This window comes from Benincasa hispida, chromosome 11, assembly GCF_027475165.1.
Source record: "Benincasa hispida cultivar pf3 chromosome 11, pf3_genome.v1.1, whole genome shotgun sequence".
In the NCBI taxonomy this organism is placed as follows: Eukaryota; Viridiplantae; Streptophyta; class Magnoliopsida; order Cucurbitales; family Cucurbitaceae; genus Benincasa; species Benincasa hispida.
In genome coordinates this window covers 34,258,457-34,277,266 of record NC_143488.1, presented here as the reverse complement: position 1 = coordinate 34,277,266, position 18,810 = coordinate 34,258,457, and the positions used below count along the sequence as shown (strand labels likewise).

General features: G+C 32.7%; 2 protein-coding genes and 1 non-coding gene across 3 annotated transcripts; all 3 read left to right on the top strand.

The window, feature by feature from the left end:
- Positions 1–4,159: 4,159 nt before the first annotated feature.
- On the top strand, positions 4,160–10,245 carry PFK5 (phosphofructokinase 5). Its single transcript, XM_039047197.2, has 13 exons — positions 4,160–4,662; positions 4,812–4,902; positions 5,323–5,396; positions 5,824–5,935; positions 6,170–6,265; positions 6,411–6,512; positions 6,617–6,691; positions 7,253–7,393; positions 7,574–7,690; positions 7,769–7,873; positions 8,012–8,092; positions 8,346–8,474; positions 9,705–10,245. Exons 1-13 carry the CDS (start codon positions 4,355–4,357, stop codon positions 9,870–9,872), a joined length of 1,599 nt encoding a protein of 532 aa, XP_038903125.1. The 5' UTR covers positions 4,160–4,354; the 3' UTR covers positions 9,873–10,245.
- Positions 10,246–14,666: 4,421 nt separating this feature from the next.
- On the top strand, positions 14,667–17,308 carry LOC120089984 (uncharacterized). Its single transcript, XM_039047439.2, has 5 exons — positions 14,667–15,003; positions 15,256–15,581; positions 16,692–16,796; positions 16,895–16,966; positions 17,059–17,308. The coding sequence occupies exons 1-5, from the start codon at positions 14,868–14,870 to the stop codon at positions 17,122–17,124; spliced, it is 705 nt and encodes a 234-aa protein (XP_038903367.1). The 5' UTR covers positions 14,667–14,867; the 3' UTR covers positions 17,125–17,308.
- Positions 16,138–16,228, top strand: LOC120092287 (small nucleolar RNA snoR128). Its single transcript, XR_005485996.1, has one exon. It is a non-coding gene; the product is annotated as a small nucleolar RNA snoR128 (small nucleolar RNA).
- Positions 17,309–18,810: the final 1,502 nt, after the last annotated feature.

Below are 18,810 nucleotides of genomic sequence, written 5' to 3'. Positions count from 1 at the left end.
GACAAGTCCCCAAAAAGGTAGGCATGTTGAGTTGGCAATCTAGCTATTCTCACCCATAGTAATCAAAGAACCGCCCTCAAAAGTAGGAGTTCCCAAAATACTCAGGGTTGAGGTCGTGTCGCCTATGATCGTTTAGGTGAGATGCAAGTCTCTAGTATCAACAACGTTATATACAGAGTCTAGTCATCTCGTAGTCTAGGTCTTATACAAACTCTTTGTATAGGACACCCCCGCTAGCACATCTCCACATGAATGGTCAGGATCTACCATCTTTAGTAGTTTATAATACTTGCAAACCTCTACAAAGCGGGTCGTATCCGTAGTGTCATAAGGATCAGATATCCCACCTTAATCCTTAAACTACAGACCTATTTAGGTTATCACTTAAGGATGATCCACTTGTATATCACATATACATGCTTAACACATAAGATAACCAATGAGCTTTGTTTATTGGATATGAATAAATGCCAGAATTAAATAACACTTATTTTATTCATTAAACAATGTGTATCTTTACAAAACAACGAGACTCTAGGAGAATTAGGACACCAATCCCAACAACTATATCATGGCGATCGGTGAAACAGACTATAACGGTCACTTCCTCAAATCATGCTAAAATTCTTGCAATTCATGATGCTAGTCGAGAATGTGTATGATTAATGTCAATGACTCAACACATTCATGAAATATGTGGCTTGTCTTCTAATAAAAATCTTCCAACAATATTATACGAAGACAACATAGTTTACATAGCCCAAATCAAAGGAGGATATATTAAAGGAGATAAAACAAAACATATTTCACTGAAGCTTTTCTACACTCATGATCTTGAAGAAAATGGCGACATCACTATACAACAAATTTGTTCGAAGGATAATCTGGCTGACTTATTTACAAAGACATTATCAACCGCAACTTTTGAAAAATTAGTGCAAAACATTGGAATGTGGCGACTTAGAGATCTTCAGTGAAGTTTTCATGAAGGGAATAAATATATTGTATTCTTTTAGGAGTATATATTATATGAAATATATACTCCTTTTCCTTCACTAGGGTTTTTTTCCATTAGGTTTTTCCTAGTAAGGTTTTAACAAGACATATTTCATATATATATATATATATAGCATCTAAGGGGGAGTATTATGAATATTGTAATAATAAATAGATATCCACTGCTTAGTATTTCAAAAACCATGTGTTACCCTTCATGTTGTTCATGTGCCTTATAATTATTCATACTTGGTGTCCATGTAAGTCCACATTCTACATGTCACTTTGCCTATAAATAGTGATATTTGGTGAATCTTAAAATCACACACACATTGGGTAAATTTTATACAAATTGGAGAAACTGGAGAAATTTGAGAATTTTCTCATTTCTTATTTTGTTATTTTATTTTATTTATACATTATGTTTTATTTATTTATTTTATTATTATATTATATTTATTTTAATATTATATATTATTACCATTCGTGTTCCCATTGTGCTCTTCAAATTCACAACGAAATTTACAATCACAAAACGACCAATGTGTATTATTTATTTATTTATTATTATTTTTAGAATGACCAATATATACGTTTTTCTATATTTAGATTAAAATATCTATAGATATGTCGATTGTTGGGTTTTATGTCATAAAACTCGTGGTTTGTAAACAATAAACTTATTCTGTAAATCGATAAAATTGTTATTGAATATATGAATTGCTTATTTCATTTTAGAAATAAATCTAATAAACTAAAAGATCTATGACTATTACATGAGTACTTAAACTTTATAGGGAGACATAAGTGTTGACATAGGATGCAAGACGGAATTCACTCTACCTATTTTTAGGGGTAGTAGAGAAGTTGTTCTCTTAAAGTGTTGATTCCAAGTCTTGAACAAGGGGTCTCACCCTCTCATTAGACCGAGAGAGATTCGATTTGATGATCGGATCACAGACTAATTGTTCATTAGGGGATTAGTGGGACTTAAGAAACAAGAGTAATCTCGGAGACAAAACAAACTTTTTGACCCAATCGTTATTGAAGGGTTAACTTCTAATTATGGTTGTATCGAGGGACATAATATATCTACAATGAGGGGAGTGCAATTATTGGGCTTTAATGGAGTGACCCGGTAGTTAAAGAATGAGGGTTAATTTGGTGTAAAGAGTTTAGCTAATTAATCTCGAAACATTGAAGCCCATGATCTGTAGGTCCATTAGTTGATTTGAAATGTTCAAATTCGAATTAAATGAATTAATAATTATATGTGATATAATTTACACGTTTAATTTTGGAATTATACGTAATTGGATAATTGATTAATATATAAATATGATTTAAATATTAATTTCATGAATAGAGATTCATGGTGATGGATTTGGTGACAAATTAATTTAATATTTGATATTAAATTAATAGAATTATTTAAATTATTTATTTGTTTATTAATTATTAATTTTATTAGAAAAATTAGTTATTGAATTAATTTTTGTAAAATTAATAAAATTTCAATTTTAATTAAAAAATTAAAGTTGAAAATTGATTTTGATTTTGAAATTGAAATTCAAAATTCAAAATGGAAAAAATTGAAAATTTGGAAAAACCCCACTCAACTTTAAAGCACCTTAATCACCATAATCTACTAATTCCACCAAGTGGGTGGTGTCTTCATGGGATGAAGACTTCAAAACATTGGGTTTGCAGTTGATGGTTTAAAATACAAAAAGGGATTCAGCTGAAAAGGATATGCAGTGAATTGCCGAGTTTTTTTAAAATTGAAGAAATTGTTCTTCAACAAGCTGAAAAACCCAGAAAATCTCTCCTCCAATTTCCCTAAGTTCAAGCATGTTTTGAGGTCCACAACTCAATCTAAGGCTAGAGAATAGTAGCGAAGCTCTAGTAGTGGTCCACGACTTCAATTGGAGCTGATTGCAGCTCAAATTCGTGTTTGAAGAGGATATTCAAAGGTATGTAATGAAATCCTCTTGATACCCCATGAACATGCTTATTTTGATGTCAAAATTGAAGAATTAGAATGCTTAATGATTCTGTTTTATTTCCTTGCATGTTTCTTTAAACCTACAATATTCGTAAATCAAATTATTCGATAACGATGTTAATGATCAATTGATAACTCTGATATCTTTTTATAAATGCTCATAAGAAAAAAAAAATACATCTCTTTATTCAACATGAATAGAAATTCTAATAACAATATTCATAACTTAATTTGAGAGTAAAAATAACTTAATTATCCATATAAATAATTTCTATAAATTCTTTTACTCACATAAATATTTGTCAGTATCAAAATTGAAAACTTGGTATTGGTATGGCCATCGTTATTTTATTCTTGGCTCTATAATAAGTATAATTTGAAATTCTTCGATTGTCCTTTGATGTTGTCGAATTATCAACATGTATCATGTAGACAACATTGTTTGTGACGTTTCTAATAATTTATTGGGAAAATGCCCAAAAAGATTTATGCATCTTATCCAAGTACGCCATATGCAAGGCAAATGATTCTTATACTACTAAAATTTTATTAATTAAGTCCAATTTTAGTATGTAATAATTTAGTTTTTGTACTTTACAATTTGTCATTATTTAAAACGTAACAATATAAAAGTAAAAGTTTTATTTGAACTTGAAAGTTTAAAACACCATTTTGATATAAACTTATTCAATTTTAGTTTATATAGTTTTAAATGTCTAATTTTAGTTTATATACTTTTAATAAATCTTAATCTAGTTCTTACTATTAGTTTATTATTTATTAAAAAAAACGTTTTATTATATTCCCATTTTTACTATAAAATATATTCTCATATTTTATATATTTGTTAAAAAACAATATTATTACTATTTAATTAATTTTGTTCACATGATTTATTTAATGAATTTTGGGGGGGAAAAGTTACTAAAATTGGATAGTCTAGAATTCAAAGACTATAATTCAACAAACTCGAAAATAGAGGATGAAAACAATGTATTAATGAACTAAAAAACAAAAAACAGAAAAGGAATAATCTAAGTTAACTTTTTAGAAGATATAAGATATAAGGAATTAGGAAGGCCGGCGGAACCCAATGGCAATATTGTAATATAAGTTGAAAAGTAAGGTTAAATATAAAGTTGGGTTCCAAGTCAAAACAGGAAAATCAGACAGTCAGTTTTGTTCAAAGTTTAGTTCGTATCGGACTCGGAGTTCGTCTTCTCCTTTTCATACTGAGAAACCAATTTCTGTATATTACATACCCAACTCTCTCATCATCGTCTCGCCAGTGCTTCTTCTTCTTCGATTTGATTTGGACGTTGTTCTTCCATTCTTCTCGCCGATCGTCGTTTGATGGGTTCTATCTCGCACGCGATCGGTCCCAAACTCGGTTTCCATCACCAGGTATCCCGCTCTTCCAATGGACTCTTCAGTTTCAATGGTGATAATTTTTTGAGTCTCAGTTCGAGGAAGCATTTTGGAAGAATCTTGGCCTCTGTTGATGTTAAGGATGGACGTAAGAACACCGCGATTGATTTTACTGATCCTGATTGGAAATTGAAGTACCAGGCGGATTTTGAAAAACGCTTTAATCTCCCCCACATTACTGACGTTTTTGGAGATGCTGTTCCTATTCCTTCTACTTTTTGCCTGAAGATGAGGTTGCTTTTCCGTCTCTTTGTTTTTGCTTGTGTTCTGCCTTTTCCCCCCCTTTAGTTTCTGGTTACTTGATTGATTGTGGATTTGTTGTTTGGGTATGAATGTCGATATTTACTATGTGTATGTATGGATTGGGAATTTGGAATTGCAGGACGCCGGTTTCGGACGTTTTTGCTGGAGGCTATCCGTCGGATGAAGAGTGGCATGGATACATAAATAAAAATGACCGCGTACTTCTCAAGGTATATTCGCAGTCACTGTTATGGTGAAAACCTTTTGGAAGTTGATTTGGTTGGTCATTCATCATTTACTATAAACAGCGTATTGAAGGTTTTTCTTTAATTCGTTAATCACTCCCCTTTTCTTTTAACTTTAGTTTCAGCCCAATTCTTCCTGATTATTCATTATGTTATGGATAATGACGATGCTTAAGCTGTTGGATGATCATTTAAGATTTTCTAAACACACTCCATGACATGTAGACTCGAATATTGGTTTGCCATATGAGATACTTGACTTTGTTCTTTAGGCCTGTTTTTACTTTCTAATTTGGGTAACATGAAAATTTATCGCCAAAAGTACAATGAGATGCAGTTGTGTAATTCTTTTTGAGAAATTTAGTTAATTTACTCTGAATTTTGGTTTTGTTGTCCACTGCCCAGGTCATAAATTACTCATCACCTAGGTCTGCCGGTGCTGAGTGCATTGATCCCGATTGTACTTGGGTAGAACAATGGTAAAATATCTTCAATTTATAGCTGTTAGCAATTGTTGGGCATGCCTGCATTGGTAGAATTGAGCTGAAAGTTTTAATACTGACTTTTTCCAGAAAAGTTGAAGTTATTGTTTATTTTCTAGAACCTTATAGGATAATAAATGCTTGAAGTTCAATTATGATAGAAAACATAGGGTGGACTGAAATCGTGACTAAGAAGGGGCATGACTTGGTAGTAGGGACATTTAATTTAATAAAAAAGGAAAGAAAGCAGGAAAAGAAAAGAAAAGAGTGCTTAGATACTATGGGTTGTTTAGCCTGTCAAGGGGATCATAGGGCTACAAATTTGGAAAGAATTTGTTGCATATGTTCTTTCTTCAAATTAATTCATGCATTTAGATCCTTAGTTATGTGATGTCCATACATAATTAACAATTCTTACTTTTAGGGTTCATCGTGCTGGGCCTCGAGAGAAAATATACTTCAAACCAGAAGAAGTGAAAGCAGCAATTGTGACTTGTGGAGGTCTCTGTCCTGGTCTTAATGATGTTATCAGACAGGTTAAGCTTTCTTTTTTTCCTTATAGTTTTTCCTTTTTACTGGTTTGAATGATGTTATCAGACAAATTTTCGTTTATATCACTGTTTTACTTTTATCTTTAATTGCATAGTTTTCTGTTTTTGGTGAAATAATGAAATTAAGTAGATTTCATTATATTTTATATGTTTCGCTTGTCTTGGGAGAGGTTTTCAACATCTCTTCTTAGTTCTCAAACAAAAAGCATTCTTGTACAGATTGTAATCACACTTGAAATTTATGGTGTAAAGAAGATAGTTGGGATTCCCTTTGGATATCGTGGATTCTCTGACAAAGAACTGACCGAAATGCCGGTAAGTGGCTTTTCTGCATGCATATAATTATATTTTCTATGGAACCATGTCTTATAACAGTATTGCTTCTCACATGGCAATATGGTTGAAATCATTGCCTAAGCTTTAGTTGCTTAATTGACTTTGTTGCGGTGTTCATTCCTAGCTTTCCAGAAAGGTGGTTCAGAACATTCATCTTTCTGGTGGAAGTTTGTTAGGAGTTTCACGGGGAGGTCCTGGCATTGACGAAATTGTTGACAGCTTGCAGGTCTCAAAACAGACTCTCTTAGTTTGATAATGTAGACTTTTTATAGGGAGTAGACCATTTGAAAATCAGTGAGGTATATACTGAGTCTATTGACTATGATGCAGGAAAGGGGGATTGATATGCTTTTTGTTTTGGGTGGAAATGGCACACATGCTGGGGCTAATGCAATACACAATGAGGTATGCCTTAGACTGTCTCTAACTAGACAATTTTGAGTTTACCACACAAATTTATAGTATATTGGAATGATATACCACTATGCTTTTGGTTCAATCCATGGTGGCCACTTACCTAGGAATCCAAATGTTGTAGGGTTAGGCGGGTTGTCCTGTGAGATTAGTTGAGGTGCACGTAATTTGGACCGGACACTCAGGATATAAAATATATATATATATATATATATACCACTATGCTTTTTCCACACTTTAAGTTCACCTCACAAGCGTGTGGTATATTGGAACCTATCACTCTTTGAGAACATGAGTCCAATAGGCAATGTTTAGACATTACAAAAACAATTCTAAACATGCTTGAATTTAATTAGAATCACCCTCAATCTTTCTTCAGCCTTCAGTCCACTTTTATAAAGTCTGGTTTTGCAATTAGCAAGAGTTTGAGGCCTTCTATCATTATTACTCGGTCTTTGATTATCATTAAAAATCTCTCCTTGTGCTTCTTATTAGAAAAACAAAGAAAAACACCATTTCCGACTATTGAATATTCTATGTTTTATTGTATAGTGTCGGAAAAGACGGTTAAAGGTGGCTGTGGTTGGTGTTCCAAAAACTATAGACAATGACATCTTATTGATGGATAAAACTTTTGGTTTTGATACTGCTGTTGAAGAAGCACAAAGAGCAATAAACTCTGCCTACATTGAGGTAACGTCCATTGCTTTCAATTGTTGTATCATTACTGCTGCTTTCATGTGCATGTTGGTTGGTCCTTGAATTCTTTCTCCTTAGTAGTATTGTGCTACTTTCCTTCCTCGTTCTGGAAATTGTCATATGACAATCAATGATATTATGTAATTAAGTCAATAATTCAATAATTTGGTGTAGGCACACAGTGCTTATCATGGAGTTGGCATTGTAAAATTGATGGGTCGCAGCAGTGGATTTATAGCAATGCATGCAGCACTTGCTAGTGGGCAGATTGATGTATGCTTGGTTCCTGAGGTATGCATCGAAATATAAATGTAACATTTAGTTTCTATTTTCTTGATGCCATACTGATGATCACCATATGGTTCTTAGGTTCCTTTCCAACTACATGGTCCCCATGGTGTTCTACGCCATTTAAAATATCTGATAGATACAAAGGGGTCTGCTGTGGTCTGTGTGGCTGAGGGAGCTGGGCAGGTAAGTTGGTATTGTTTTTTTATCCTTCATAGATCAATACTTCATGAACTATGTAAACTTGTATGGATTTTATAATCTATTTTTGACTCTTTTTAGTATATATGAGAGTTAAATACTGATGCTCTTCTTGAATTGCAGAATTTGCTGCAAAAGACTAATGCCACCGATGCATCTGGGAACATTGTACTGGGTGATATTGGCGTATACATTCAACAAGAGGTTTGTAAATTTACTTCCATGTCGATTAATGGACGTGCTAACTGCTATTTGAGTGAATATTAGATGCTCTTCTTACGTTAGTATGGAATACTTGGGAGCAGTACAGCGTTAGGCTGCTTTAAATTTTATGTTTTAAAGCTGAACTATGTGGTTATTCAAAATGAGGGGGATTGTTGTGCCTTTGGAAACTTGATCTGGATTATTCTGCTGGTGTATTAAGATATTGTACCATTTTTTTGCCCCCTTGTTGCAGATGAAGAAATACTTCAAGGAGATTAGTGTTCCAGTTGATGTGAAGTATATTGATCCGACGTATATGATACGTGCATGTCGTGCAAATGCGTCTGATGGGATTTTGTGCACAGTACTGGGGCAGAATGCAGTGAGTCCTCTCTCTCCCTCCAGTGTACAACTTTAATAACTGCCATGTTTTCCCATAAATTGTTTTGGTTATGCCATTGAAACTTCCCCTTTATTTGAAAGAGATGGGAAAATAAGAGCTTCTTTGGTAGCAACTTAGATTTTGTTTTATGCTTTCAGATTCACTGAGTTTAGCGAATATGTGTTTGTTTGGCCGTTTGATTTCTGTTTTTAAAAATTGTTTCCGGATTGTGTGATCCAACGGTGCAAATTTTGAAAACTTTTTTATGTTTTTAGTGTATCTAGATTTTGAATTCAAAATCTAAAATGCAGAATTATATTAAAAATGATAAAAAAAAAAACAATAGTAAATATAGTATTTCATGTTATAAATTCAATTATTTTTGTTAAATTAAAATATGTAATATATAATACATTATATATCATATGATATTACAAAATAATATAATTATACAATTTTTTTTTTTACATAAAGCAAGTTCATAAATTAATTAGTAATAGCGTATAATCAACCTAGTATTTAGTAACTATAATTAGTTTTGTAGTTTATAAATATATTTTCAAACACATTTTGAAAAATTATTTAAATTGAAATTTAATTTCTGAATATGCTATTAAATAAATATTTGAAAACATAAAATACACCTCTATTTTCTTTAAATCTCTTGTTTTCATATTGTTGCCTACCCTAATTAATTACAAATAAGCGATGTACAGCATACAACTAAAAATCAACGAAAATAAGAGAGGTATTCAGAAGAAACATACAACCAAATCCATGAAAGAAAATGACATGCATTATTATCGGCTGTAGCGATTTTTTGTTATTCATTAATAGTTTGGTTGTATAGTATAGTTTCTCAAGTCTTCCCAGTCTTTTGGCGAGCTGGTTTTTGTCTGTTTTCTTTTATGGTTTATTTGGTTAGAAATAAACAAAAAACTTTCAAATGGATTTAGAAAGGTCGTGGAAGGTGTGGGATCCATCTTGATGGCAGCCTCGTTCACATTTTGAAACCTCAATTGTTATTAGATTACCACTTGTTTATGAGCTGGATTCTTGTAATTCATTTTCTTGTGTTTACCATTTTTGGTCCATTTGACTGTCTGGTGTACTCCCTTTGAATTTTCATTTTTCTCTCTCTCCATATCATCTATAGTCTATCTATATATCAGTTTCAGGAGTTTCTTCCACTAATTCTTCCCTGGACGGGTTTTATCGTATTGATTACAGGTCCATGGCGCATTTGCAGGATACAGCGGTATCACAGTAGGAATCTGCAACACACATTACGTATATCTTCCCATTCCCGAAGTGATTTCATATCCCAGATTATTGGACCCAAACAGCCGAATGTGGCATCGATGTCTAACTTCAACAGGTCAACCTGATTTTATCTAATCATATTCCGTTAATTTATGCAAGAGAAACGAGGGAGCGGGGAGCTAGCTTCAGTTTCTTTGTTTTTGTTAAGTTAGGCCAATGGCTTTAGTAGAATAAATAATGATGAGAGGAATTGTCAAGTGTATAGCATTAGTACTTGAGAAGATTCATTGATAATAAAGAGAACATAAGCGGAGAAAGAAACCAAGTTCTTGCACAGCTTTGTTGCATAATATTTATTCATTTGTATCTCAGAAACATTGGTAATTTCATTATTCTTGAAGAAATTCAAATCATGAAGAGGACTGATATATTTATTTAATACAAAAACATTCTCTGGTAAAGGGAATCTTTTCCCTCTCTGTAAAATTATGATTATTACAAAGAACTAGTTTATTTGGTGTTGTGGTGTTTGATGATTGTTTTTTGGTTACAATGATGAAATGTTCTGTAATGTCCACTGCTGAAAGATAAGTGGAATATAATTATGATGGCTCTGACTTGTGAGATATCGCTTTCCAAAACTTTTTACCCATCCCTTCTTTCTAGCACACAGGAAAAAACACAGGCAGTACAGACAAACAAAGTCATCTCTCTCTATCCAACACACAGAACAAAGCAAACCATACAGAGGGGATAGTCACAGAGAGATGGTTGATGGGTGAAGTTATCAATTTGGGCTCACATAAACAGACTTTACTTCTATACTCTTCAACATACTCCATACATGAGAGTATTGATATAGGTTGAAGGTATTAGAAAATTTTTGTTGGATGGAACTGATGGATAATTATATCTTAAATTTTGAAACATGCAAGTATACTTAATAATATCTGATTTGGAGCCCTAAAAGATGGACATTAGCTTAATATAAGGTCGACATGACACTTTTAATTCCCAATCGAAATATGCTTTCTTATTATCCTAAGAGTAATCTAATTTAAACTTAACTCAACTGATTTAGACTTAATCTCTCGACTAAGAAACTAGAGGTTCACATCTCCAACCCATATGTAAGAATGTTCAATGAATATTGAGTCGTAATTTTTATTCAAGTTTCATTGGACTTTTATTACAATAGTAATTTTGAAACACTCACGAAAGATCAAAGTAATAGTGCAACTTTTGATAGGATATGAGTCTTTGGAAACAAAGAGCAAGGTTCTTGGTTTTTCTTTTCTTTTAAATTTAACATTATATTTATTAACAAAGAATAATTAAATAAATTAGCATCAATAAATGATTATGCTGGACTATAGTTTGAAAATTTTTATGGTTAAATTATTGAAAAAGTTTATATTAGCTCATGTGAACAAATCTAAATGCATACAATTTTTTTTTTTAAAAAAAAAGAAAAAAAAAAAAAAAAAAAAAACATGGTGCATGAATCATATACGTTGTCGTTTTTTTCCTTTCAACCTCAGCCCTAATTTTTATGTTCTTTTGTTTAAGAATTTTTGGCTAATCCTAACCCCTAAAACTTATTTAAACAATGCATAAGTAACAAAAACTTTTCCATCCAACAAGTTTAACGACAAAATCCTTCACCTTTTGAAAGAAATTTCAAAGTTCAAGTGTGCGAAATCAACAAAATAGTTTAGGATCACTTTTTATTTAACGATTTTTTTATTCCCCAAATGTTTCTTTTTTCCATTTTTGTTCATCAATTTAGGAAAGAGATTTCAACTTTGACCTGTCGGTCAAGATGTATAATTTTATATCAATTGAGCTATACTTAAGTTAGTCTCCAAATATTTATGATTTTATTAGTATTTATAGCTCGTAGCTCATACATTTTTTTTTCTTTTGTTGAAGAAAATAATCATAACCAAACTACACGAGGCTCTTCACTAGTAGCAAAGTAGAACCACACAACAACCCAAAAGAATTTCTAGCAACTCCTTCAAAGAAGGAAGAAGAGAGATTTACAAAACTAACACCAAAATTACTATAGACCATTGTCGCACAAGCAAGGTGATGAGCTATCCCATTTGCCTCTTTCAAACACTAAACAAAAGACACAACTTGAGGAGCCTTAGATAAGGAGACAATCTCCTTAACCAAACAACTCAGTGTAGATAAGTCACAACCTAAGGAGGTGTTTGGCCCACGAGTTTGGAATTAGAGAGGTTTGACATTTAAAGCCAAATCCACGTTTGGGTCATTGGAATAAAATTCTCGAGATTAAGAAACCAAACCCATGAGTTTGGAATATGTTTTTTTTAATGAATGCCATAGGTTTGAGAAAAGTTTTCCTTCATATCCTACCTTTTATCAATAGTCGTTGATGGTCATTGGGAACAATCGTTAATCGACTTTCGTGATCAATTGTCTTGACCATCAGCAATCGATTGACCATCGTGATAGTTGATGATTGACCGTTTTCAAAGATGAGTGATTGTCTTGATCATCAACAATCGATTTTCATGATTATTAATGACCAATCATAGTGACGATCAGTGACCAAACTTCATGACTATTGGTGATCAATTGTCGTGACAGTTGGCGATTGACCGACCACAGTAGCTGTTGGCGATTGGCCACTATCAATGATCGATTGACCATTATGATTATTGGGGATTGACCGAATGTCGTGACCGTTGAAGACCAATTAGACATCTTGATGGTAGATAATTGATCGATAATCATGTTGCCGTCAGTTGACAGTTGTGATTGTCTTCGATCGATGCACAGTTGTCGGTGATAGTCGGTAATTGTTGGGGACATGCTGCCTATGACCATCGATCGTTGTCAACTTTTTTTTTCATTCATTTTCCTTTTTTCCTCCTTTTTCCCTTGGATTTCTCATTCTTTTCCTATCTTTGTTTTCACCATAATATAATAATAATAATAATAATAATAATAATAATAATAATAATAATAAATTTCCTTATTTTGCGATCTTCCTCGCTTGAACATAGTGTCAATTATGCTAGTTATGGATAGTCGGATGTCTTTGCCGCACATCGCTTGCTAGTCACTAGGTTTGTTTTTGTTTTTCCCATCTTTCTTCTTCTTTCTCTCTCCCCCTTTCCTACTCATTTTCACACATTAAAAAAAAAAATAAATAAATCTTTGATCTATGAGCTCAAAAGACTGAAGTGTTGTATCCCGTGTTGCTCATGGGACGTCAAATTCGCTTCATCGGCCATTGCACACCCACTTGTTAGTTTAAAGAAACACACAACAGAAGAAAAACGGACCATTAAGCATTCTAATTCTTCAATTTTGTCTACAATTTAAGCATATTCATAAACTATGAAGAGAGTTTCATTACATACCTTTGAATCTTCTTCAATCTCGAAATGGAATTGCAATCTTCTCCAATTCTTGTTGTGGACTATCATTAGAGCTTCCCTACTATTCTCTAGAGCCTTATATTGAGTCGTGGAACTTAACATTAAAAAAATATTAGGTCATCGTTATGAAATAGTCAGTCTTAAACAGTAAACAACGTTTATAAAGTAAGAGTGACTTTATTTCTTGGACCGATCTTATGCAAACTCATTGCACAAATGCCCCCACTCTTCATGACACCACATGAACGAATCAGGAACACTTCGTTTGTAGAGTACTTTATAACTCCTTGTAACAACTACAGAGTGGGTCACATCCGATAGTATTAACAAAATAAGATATCCTGTTAACAAAATAAGATATCCAACCTTATTTGTATACATAGATCGTTTTGGCTATTTACTCGAATCTGATTCACTCTTATGACTCCACATAAAGTTCAAGTACTCATGTGATAGTCAAGGATCTTTTAGTTTATTAGATTTATTTCTGAAATGAAATAAACAATTCATATATTCAATAACTTTATTGAATCCACACTTCAATAATAACTTTATTGATTTAAGAATAAGTTTATTGTTTTACAAAACCACAAGTTTTAGGACATAAAACCCAACACCACTAATGTTGGTCACCCACTGGTGATCAACAATAATTTTTTTTCTTTCCTCCTTCTTCCTCCCTCTTTTCCCTTCAATTCCCTGTTCCTTTCTCCTTATTCATTATCCCAATAACAATAATAATAATAATAATAATAACACTAACGAATGGATTAAGAATGCTATTAAATGCAAACTTCAAAGGTAAAATTCATTTCATGACTACAAGAAAAAAAAAAGAAGATAATTTAGAGATTTAAAGTAACATTATCTTTGTTATAAATGTGTTAGTATATTGAATTTCAAACTTTACTACTTTGTTATCAAAAGATAAAAACTTTTTATTTAAAAAGAGATAAATTAGAAATTTAAAGGCCAACTAAATTTATTATAAAACTTAATTTCAAAGCTTTATTACTTTATTACTAAAAACTTTTTTTTCTAAATAAAAATAACTAAATCATTGTCATGAAAATTGATAATAAATTAATTTAGAATTACAAAAGTCAAAACTAATATAACTTTCATTTTAAAATAGATGGATTAAAATTTTCAATCAAAATTATCATAAAAATTAATCCAAGATACACTAGAGGTTATACAACACAAAACAACCACTCAAAAACAAAAAAAAAAACCAGATTACCCAAATCCATGTCTGCACAAAAACGGATCCCTCAAATAAGTCCCCAGATATTTAATTCTCAAGGTTTTGATTCTAAACCAGCACCCAAGCACTTCATAATTGTAATTCACACCATTAAATTGAATGTTGAATGGCAAGTAAATAAAAGTTGGAGTATTGTTGAAAAAAATTAATGCTCTAAACCGAATGACGTTATACTATATTTGAATATGACTCAAAATAACCCTAGTAGCTCAAAACACCAACCAAGTGATGGGGAAAAAGAGCAATATAGAAAGAGATTATGAGACACTATATATGGTTCTCATCTTTCCTATTGAACCCTTAACCCTTAACCCTTAACCCTTAACCCTACCTTGTGCTTGTGGCCTCTTCTTCCAATGTATATAAGAAACACTCATTTCACCGTCATCGCCATTCCCTCTTCCATTTCATTTTCAACCACTGCTTCTCCCATTCTCCTCTTCCGCCATGGCCATGGACCTCTCTCCCTCCTCAGCCCTTTTCTCTTCTCTTCTCGCCGGAAACCCCCATCTCCGTCCCATCCGCCCCCTTCCTCTCAGAATCGCCATACCCACATCCTCCTCCACTCGCACCCTCCACTCCTGTATGTTCTCCACTCATTCCCCTACCTTCTCATTGTGCTGTTCTCTTCTTTTTACTTGAATTTCTCTGGGTTTCGTTTCCGTTTTTCTTTATGTTCTTGGTTGATCACTTTATGCTTTTCTTGCTTTGTTCTTTATCATTTCTTCTTGTATAACGATGAACTCATTGGTAATTTTCTTTGGGCAAAGAGGGGGAGGGGTGCATGCATTTGATTATGAAGATTTGTTGTTTTTATTTCTTTATTATTTCCTAGGGCATCGTCATTTTGCTGTTTCATTGCCAAGAGCAGCAGCCTCTGATGATTCAAATGGATCTAGTTCATTCTTTACTGAAGAGCGGGATAGTGTGACGGTCTTGGAAGATTCTCCTTCTGTTTCTTCAGTCGCTCTGGAAGATTCTCCTGCTGAGAAGCTCCCATCGGAAGTACCTAAAGAAGAACCAGTTGAGGATGTGCCGGTGGTAACCCTTGAGGATTCTTCTCCTGCTGGGAAGGTCGAAACTGTGGCATCCGAAGAACCTAAAGAAGAAGCAGTTGAGGGTGCGCAAGAACAGGGGTTTGAATTATTGAATGATTTTAAAGTAAGAATTTCTATTGAAGTTTTGTGAATTGTGATTTCTAATGATCTTTTTGCTAGTTAAATTTGTTAAATCCTAAAGTATAATGCATTGTCCTTTATTTTATTTTATTTTTAATTTCAACAAAAGAGTGATTTAGTAGATTTACTTCAAAGCTAACTTGATTTTGGCTTCTGTTGGTTATTTGTTTATTTATTTTGCTAGATTCTACTGTTCAATGCCTTCCTTGGTGTCTTTGACATTTTTTTTCTTTAAATCTTAATTGTTAGAGTAATTGGAGGCATCTTTTATTAAAACTTTTTTTGGGGGCATTTGCCTTTTCTTTTAAATAAAAATATTTGGGTTTTTTTTGGCGGTATTCAAATATAGGAAAATGAACCAAAATATTTTTAAATATAGCAAAATTTCACTATCAAGAATAGATTTGATATTTTGCTATTATTTGTAAATATTTTCAGTAGTCTTGTTATTTAAAATAATTTTCCTTTTTTCGTTCCCATGTGTTTTCCTTTTTCTTTTTTCATTTTTTTCCTCTTTCGTATTACATTTTCAAAGTTAGTTGCAGTGATGATATCATCGAAGTTGATAGTATATACCAATGCTATATGAAACGTCGACAATTATGTCGACCTGAGCGGTTAATCGAGCAACCTAACTTCTCAAATTGATTTTTAGTTGTTGTATTGCTGTCTTCAATTTTTTGAAAACTTGTTTTGGTGTCTTTCTGGTTTCCATCCATCGTGTCTTAAACATGCTGGTGTTTTTGATAGGTTTAAATGGCACTTGCCTCGAAGGAACAAGTTTTTCATAGAATCTCTTGTTTTCTATTGTCTTTGATCATAGGGAACTTTTTAAACTTTATTTTAGGATTAAAAACTGGCAATTTTGGTGTTGGTTACCTTTCAAGTATGGTGTTGAATATGAAATAATGAAAAGATAATTTCAAAAGGGATATCACATCCCCTACAAAAAATTTGAATTTACATAGCTTTGTCAATTTGGAAAAACCTCATTTTCATATAACAGAAGTTGTACTTGTTCATGTCTTCATTTTGAGATTGCAATAGCTTCATTTCATCCTATGAATGCTTTGATGATTACTTGTGCTTGCAGCTGGAGTCTGTTGATACATACAGTCTTATCCTATATGGTGCTGGTGCTTTCTTTGGCATTTGGTTGGTTTCCGCCGTTATTGGTGCTGTTGATTCTATCCCATTGGTAAAGTTTGCTTAGAACTGCAAAAGTAAAATTTAGGGGGTTCGGTTGGTTAAGAGTTTTTGAGATGAGTTAATAACAGTGGATTCTTGTAAATATAGGTACCAAAGTTGTTGGAAGTAGTGGGGCTTGGTTACAGTGTGTGGTTCACTGCTCGCTATTTGTTATTCAAGGTAATTGCTTGAAGTTGGTTTGATTTTTGAAGGACTACTATATTTTTCTCCAAATATGTGATAACTGAGAATTTATTTTGTTGACGTTTCAGGAAAGTAGAGATGAATTGGCTGCCAAGATTGATGAGGTAAAGGAGCAAGTTCTTGGTTCAGATTGATGACGACCAATATGGTCTGAAATATTTCTCCACCATACATAGGTAGGTAGTTAGATAAGATAGCTGGATGTGCTGATGAGCATATATTTATATAGTTGATGATTACATTCTCTCTCTAAACTATTACATTGATTGAATATTATTCATTTAATATAGGAATAATGAAAATCTTTTCATTCTACTACTATCATTAGCAATGAGAGTAGAATAGAAAGAGATAGGGGATGGGATTGATGGGTTTTTTCTTTCAGGAGATTGGGATTTCTTATAGAGAAATGTTTTCACAATATTGAGGTTGAGGTGGGCCAATAGTCTGGTTCAATCTGTATAGGAATGGGGGAACTAAGCTGGTTAAGTCATACTTCATAGAGCAAGAAATTATTTTGTTTTTGGTTCTTTGAAAACTATGAAAACCATCCCTGTTAAATTGGTTTGTTTTAATCAATAATGTTTATTTAGAACTTGTCACAATGAATTTGAAACTTATTATAAAAATATTATTATAAAAATATTGTTGTTTGTGGAGATCCTCATTTTTTGAAAAGACGAGGCTTTAACTTTTTATAGATCTTCGTCTTTTGAGCTGGGAATGATGCATTAGGATTAAAAAATGGCATTTGGTAGAGTGATGGAAGTTGCATCTTTAAATTAAATGGGTGCGAATTTTGCATAATTTGAAGTTTGAACTCTTGCTCACTTAGTTTAAAGATGTAGCTTCCACCCCTCTATCAAATGTCGTTTTTTAGCATCCTCGTCCAAGACGAAGATGCTTTAGTTTTCTTTTTATTTTATATTAAATATTTTGTTTTTCTTCATCTTTTGTACTAATTCTCGTTCATTAGGAATTTGATGGAGCTTAGAATGCGATCTAGCAATCATGGTACGATAGAGATAAAGTGAGATTTTAACCAACTTAAACCAAGATATTCTTGACCTTTGCTTTCTTTCTTCCTGGAACAACCGAGTTTGATAGGATTCGTCCTCTTCACCGCTCATTGCAAAAATCTCCCTAGAGTTCTAAGGTTCTATCAATCACTCACTTCCTATCCCATCCACCTTCATCTAAACTAAGCTAAAGTAAACCTATTGCAAGTGTTAGCCATATAATCAAAGAGTCTGTGAGGTACGTTCCTTAGGTTCCTTTACCTCTCTTTTCTATAAGATGAGAATTGGTAAAAAGTTGGACCTCGTCTTTTCTAAAGATGAGGATTTGCAAAATGACAATAGCTTCTTTAAACAAGTTTCAAACCTATGATGACTATACCAAGTTTAAAAAAATGTTAGTAATAAAACAATTTCTTTTGAACTTACCAAGTTAAGTTTTGGAAAAAAAAATGTTTTCGAAACTTAATTGTTTTTAGAATTTGACTAGGAATAAATGTTTCTTTTAAGGAAATTTGCACGGATGATCAAAAATTGGATCCAAATTGTCAAATGACTCAAATAATAAAAAAAAACTAAATGACTTGTTGTTCTGGTAAAATTACCAACATAAATTTGCGCATGTAGAAATATCCATCCCTTTGGATAACGATCCATGTGTGGATGAACATTCATCAAACAATTTGCGAACATCTATCGGAGAGACATACCACTGCAAAATAGGTCTGTTTTCTTCTTCTCCTCTCTCTCTCGATCTAGGTCTTGCCCCCAATGGAGGAGAGTTGTCAATTTTGACCAAATTTG

What these genes read in the sequence shown, in the direction of transcription:
- PFK5 (XM_039047197.2), top strand. Translation starts at nt 4,355, where the DNA reads ATGGGTTCTATCTCGCACGCGATCGGTCCCAAACTCGGTTTCCATCAC. An exon ending in ATGTATGCTTGGTTCCTGAG is followed by an intron (nt 7,691 to 7,768) that starts GTATGCATCGAA and finishes TATGGTTCTTAG; the next exon opens with GTTCCTTTCCAACTACATGG. An exon ending in CAGTACTGGGGCAGAATGCA is followed by an intron (nt 8,475 to 9,704) that starts GTGAGTCCTCTC and finishes TATTGATTACAG; the next exon opens with GTCCATGGCGCATTTGCAGG.
- LOC120089984 (XM_039047439.2), top strand. Translation starts at nt 14,868, where the DNA reads ATGGCCATGGACCTCTCTCCCTCCTCAGCCCTTTTCTCTTCTCTTCTC. An exon ending in CACTCGCACCCTCCACTCCT is followed by an intron (nt 15,004 to 15,255) that starts GTATGTTCTCCA and finishes ATTATTTCCTAG; the next exon opens with GGCATCGTCATTTTGCTGTT. An exon ending in CTGTTGATTCTATCCCATTG is followed by an intron (nt 16,797 to 16,894) that starts GTAAAGTTTGCT and finishes TTGTAAATATAG; the next exon opens with GTACCAAAGTTGTTGGAAGT.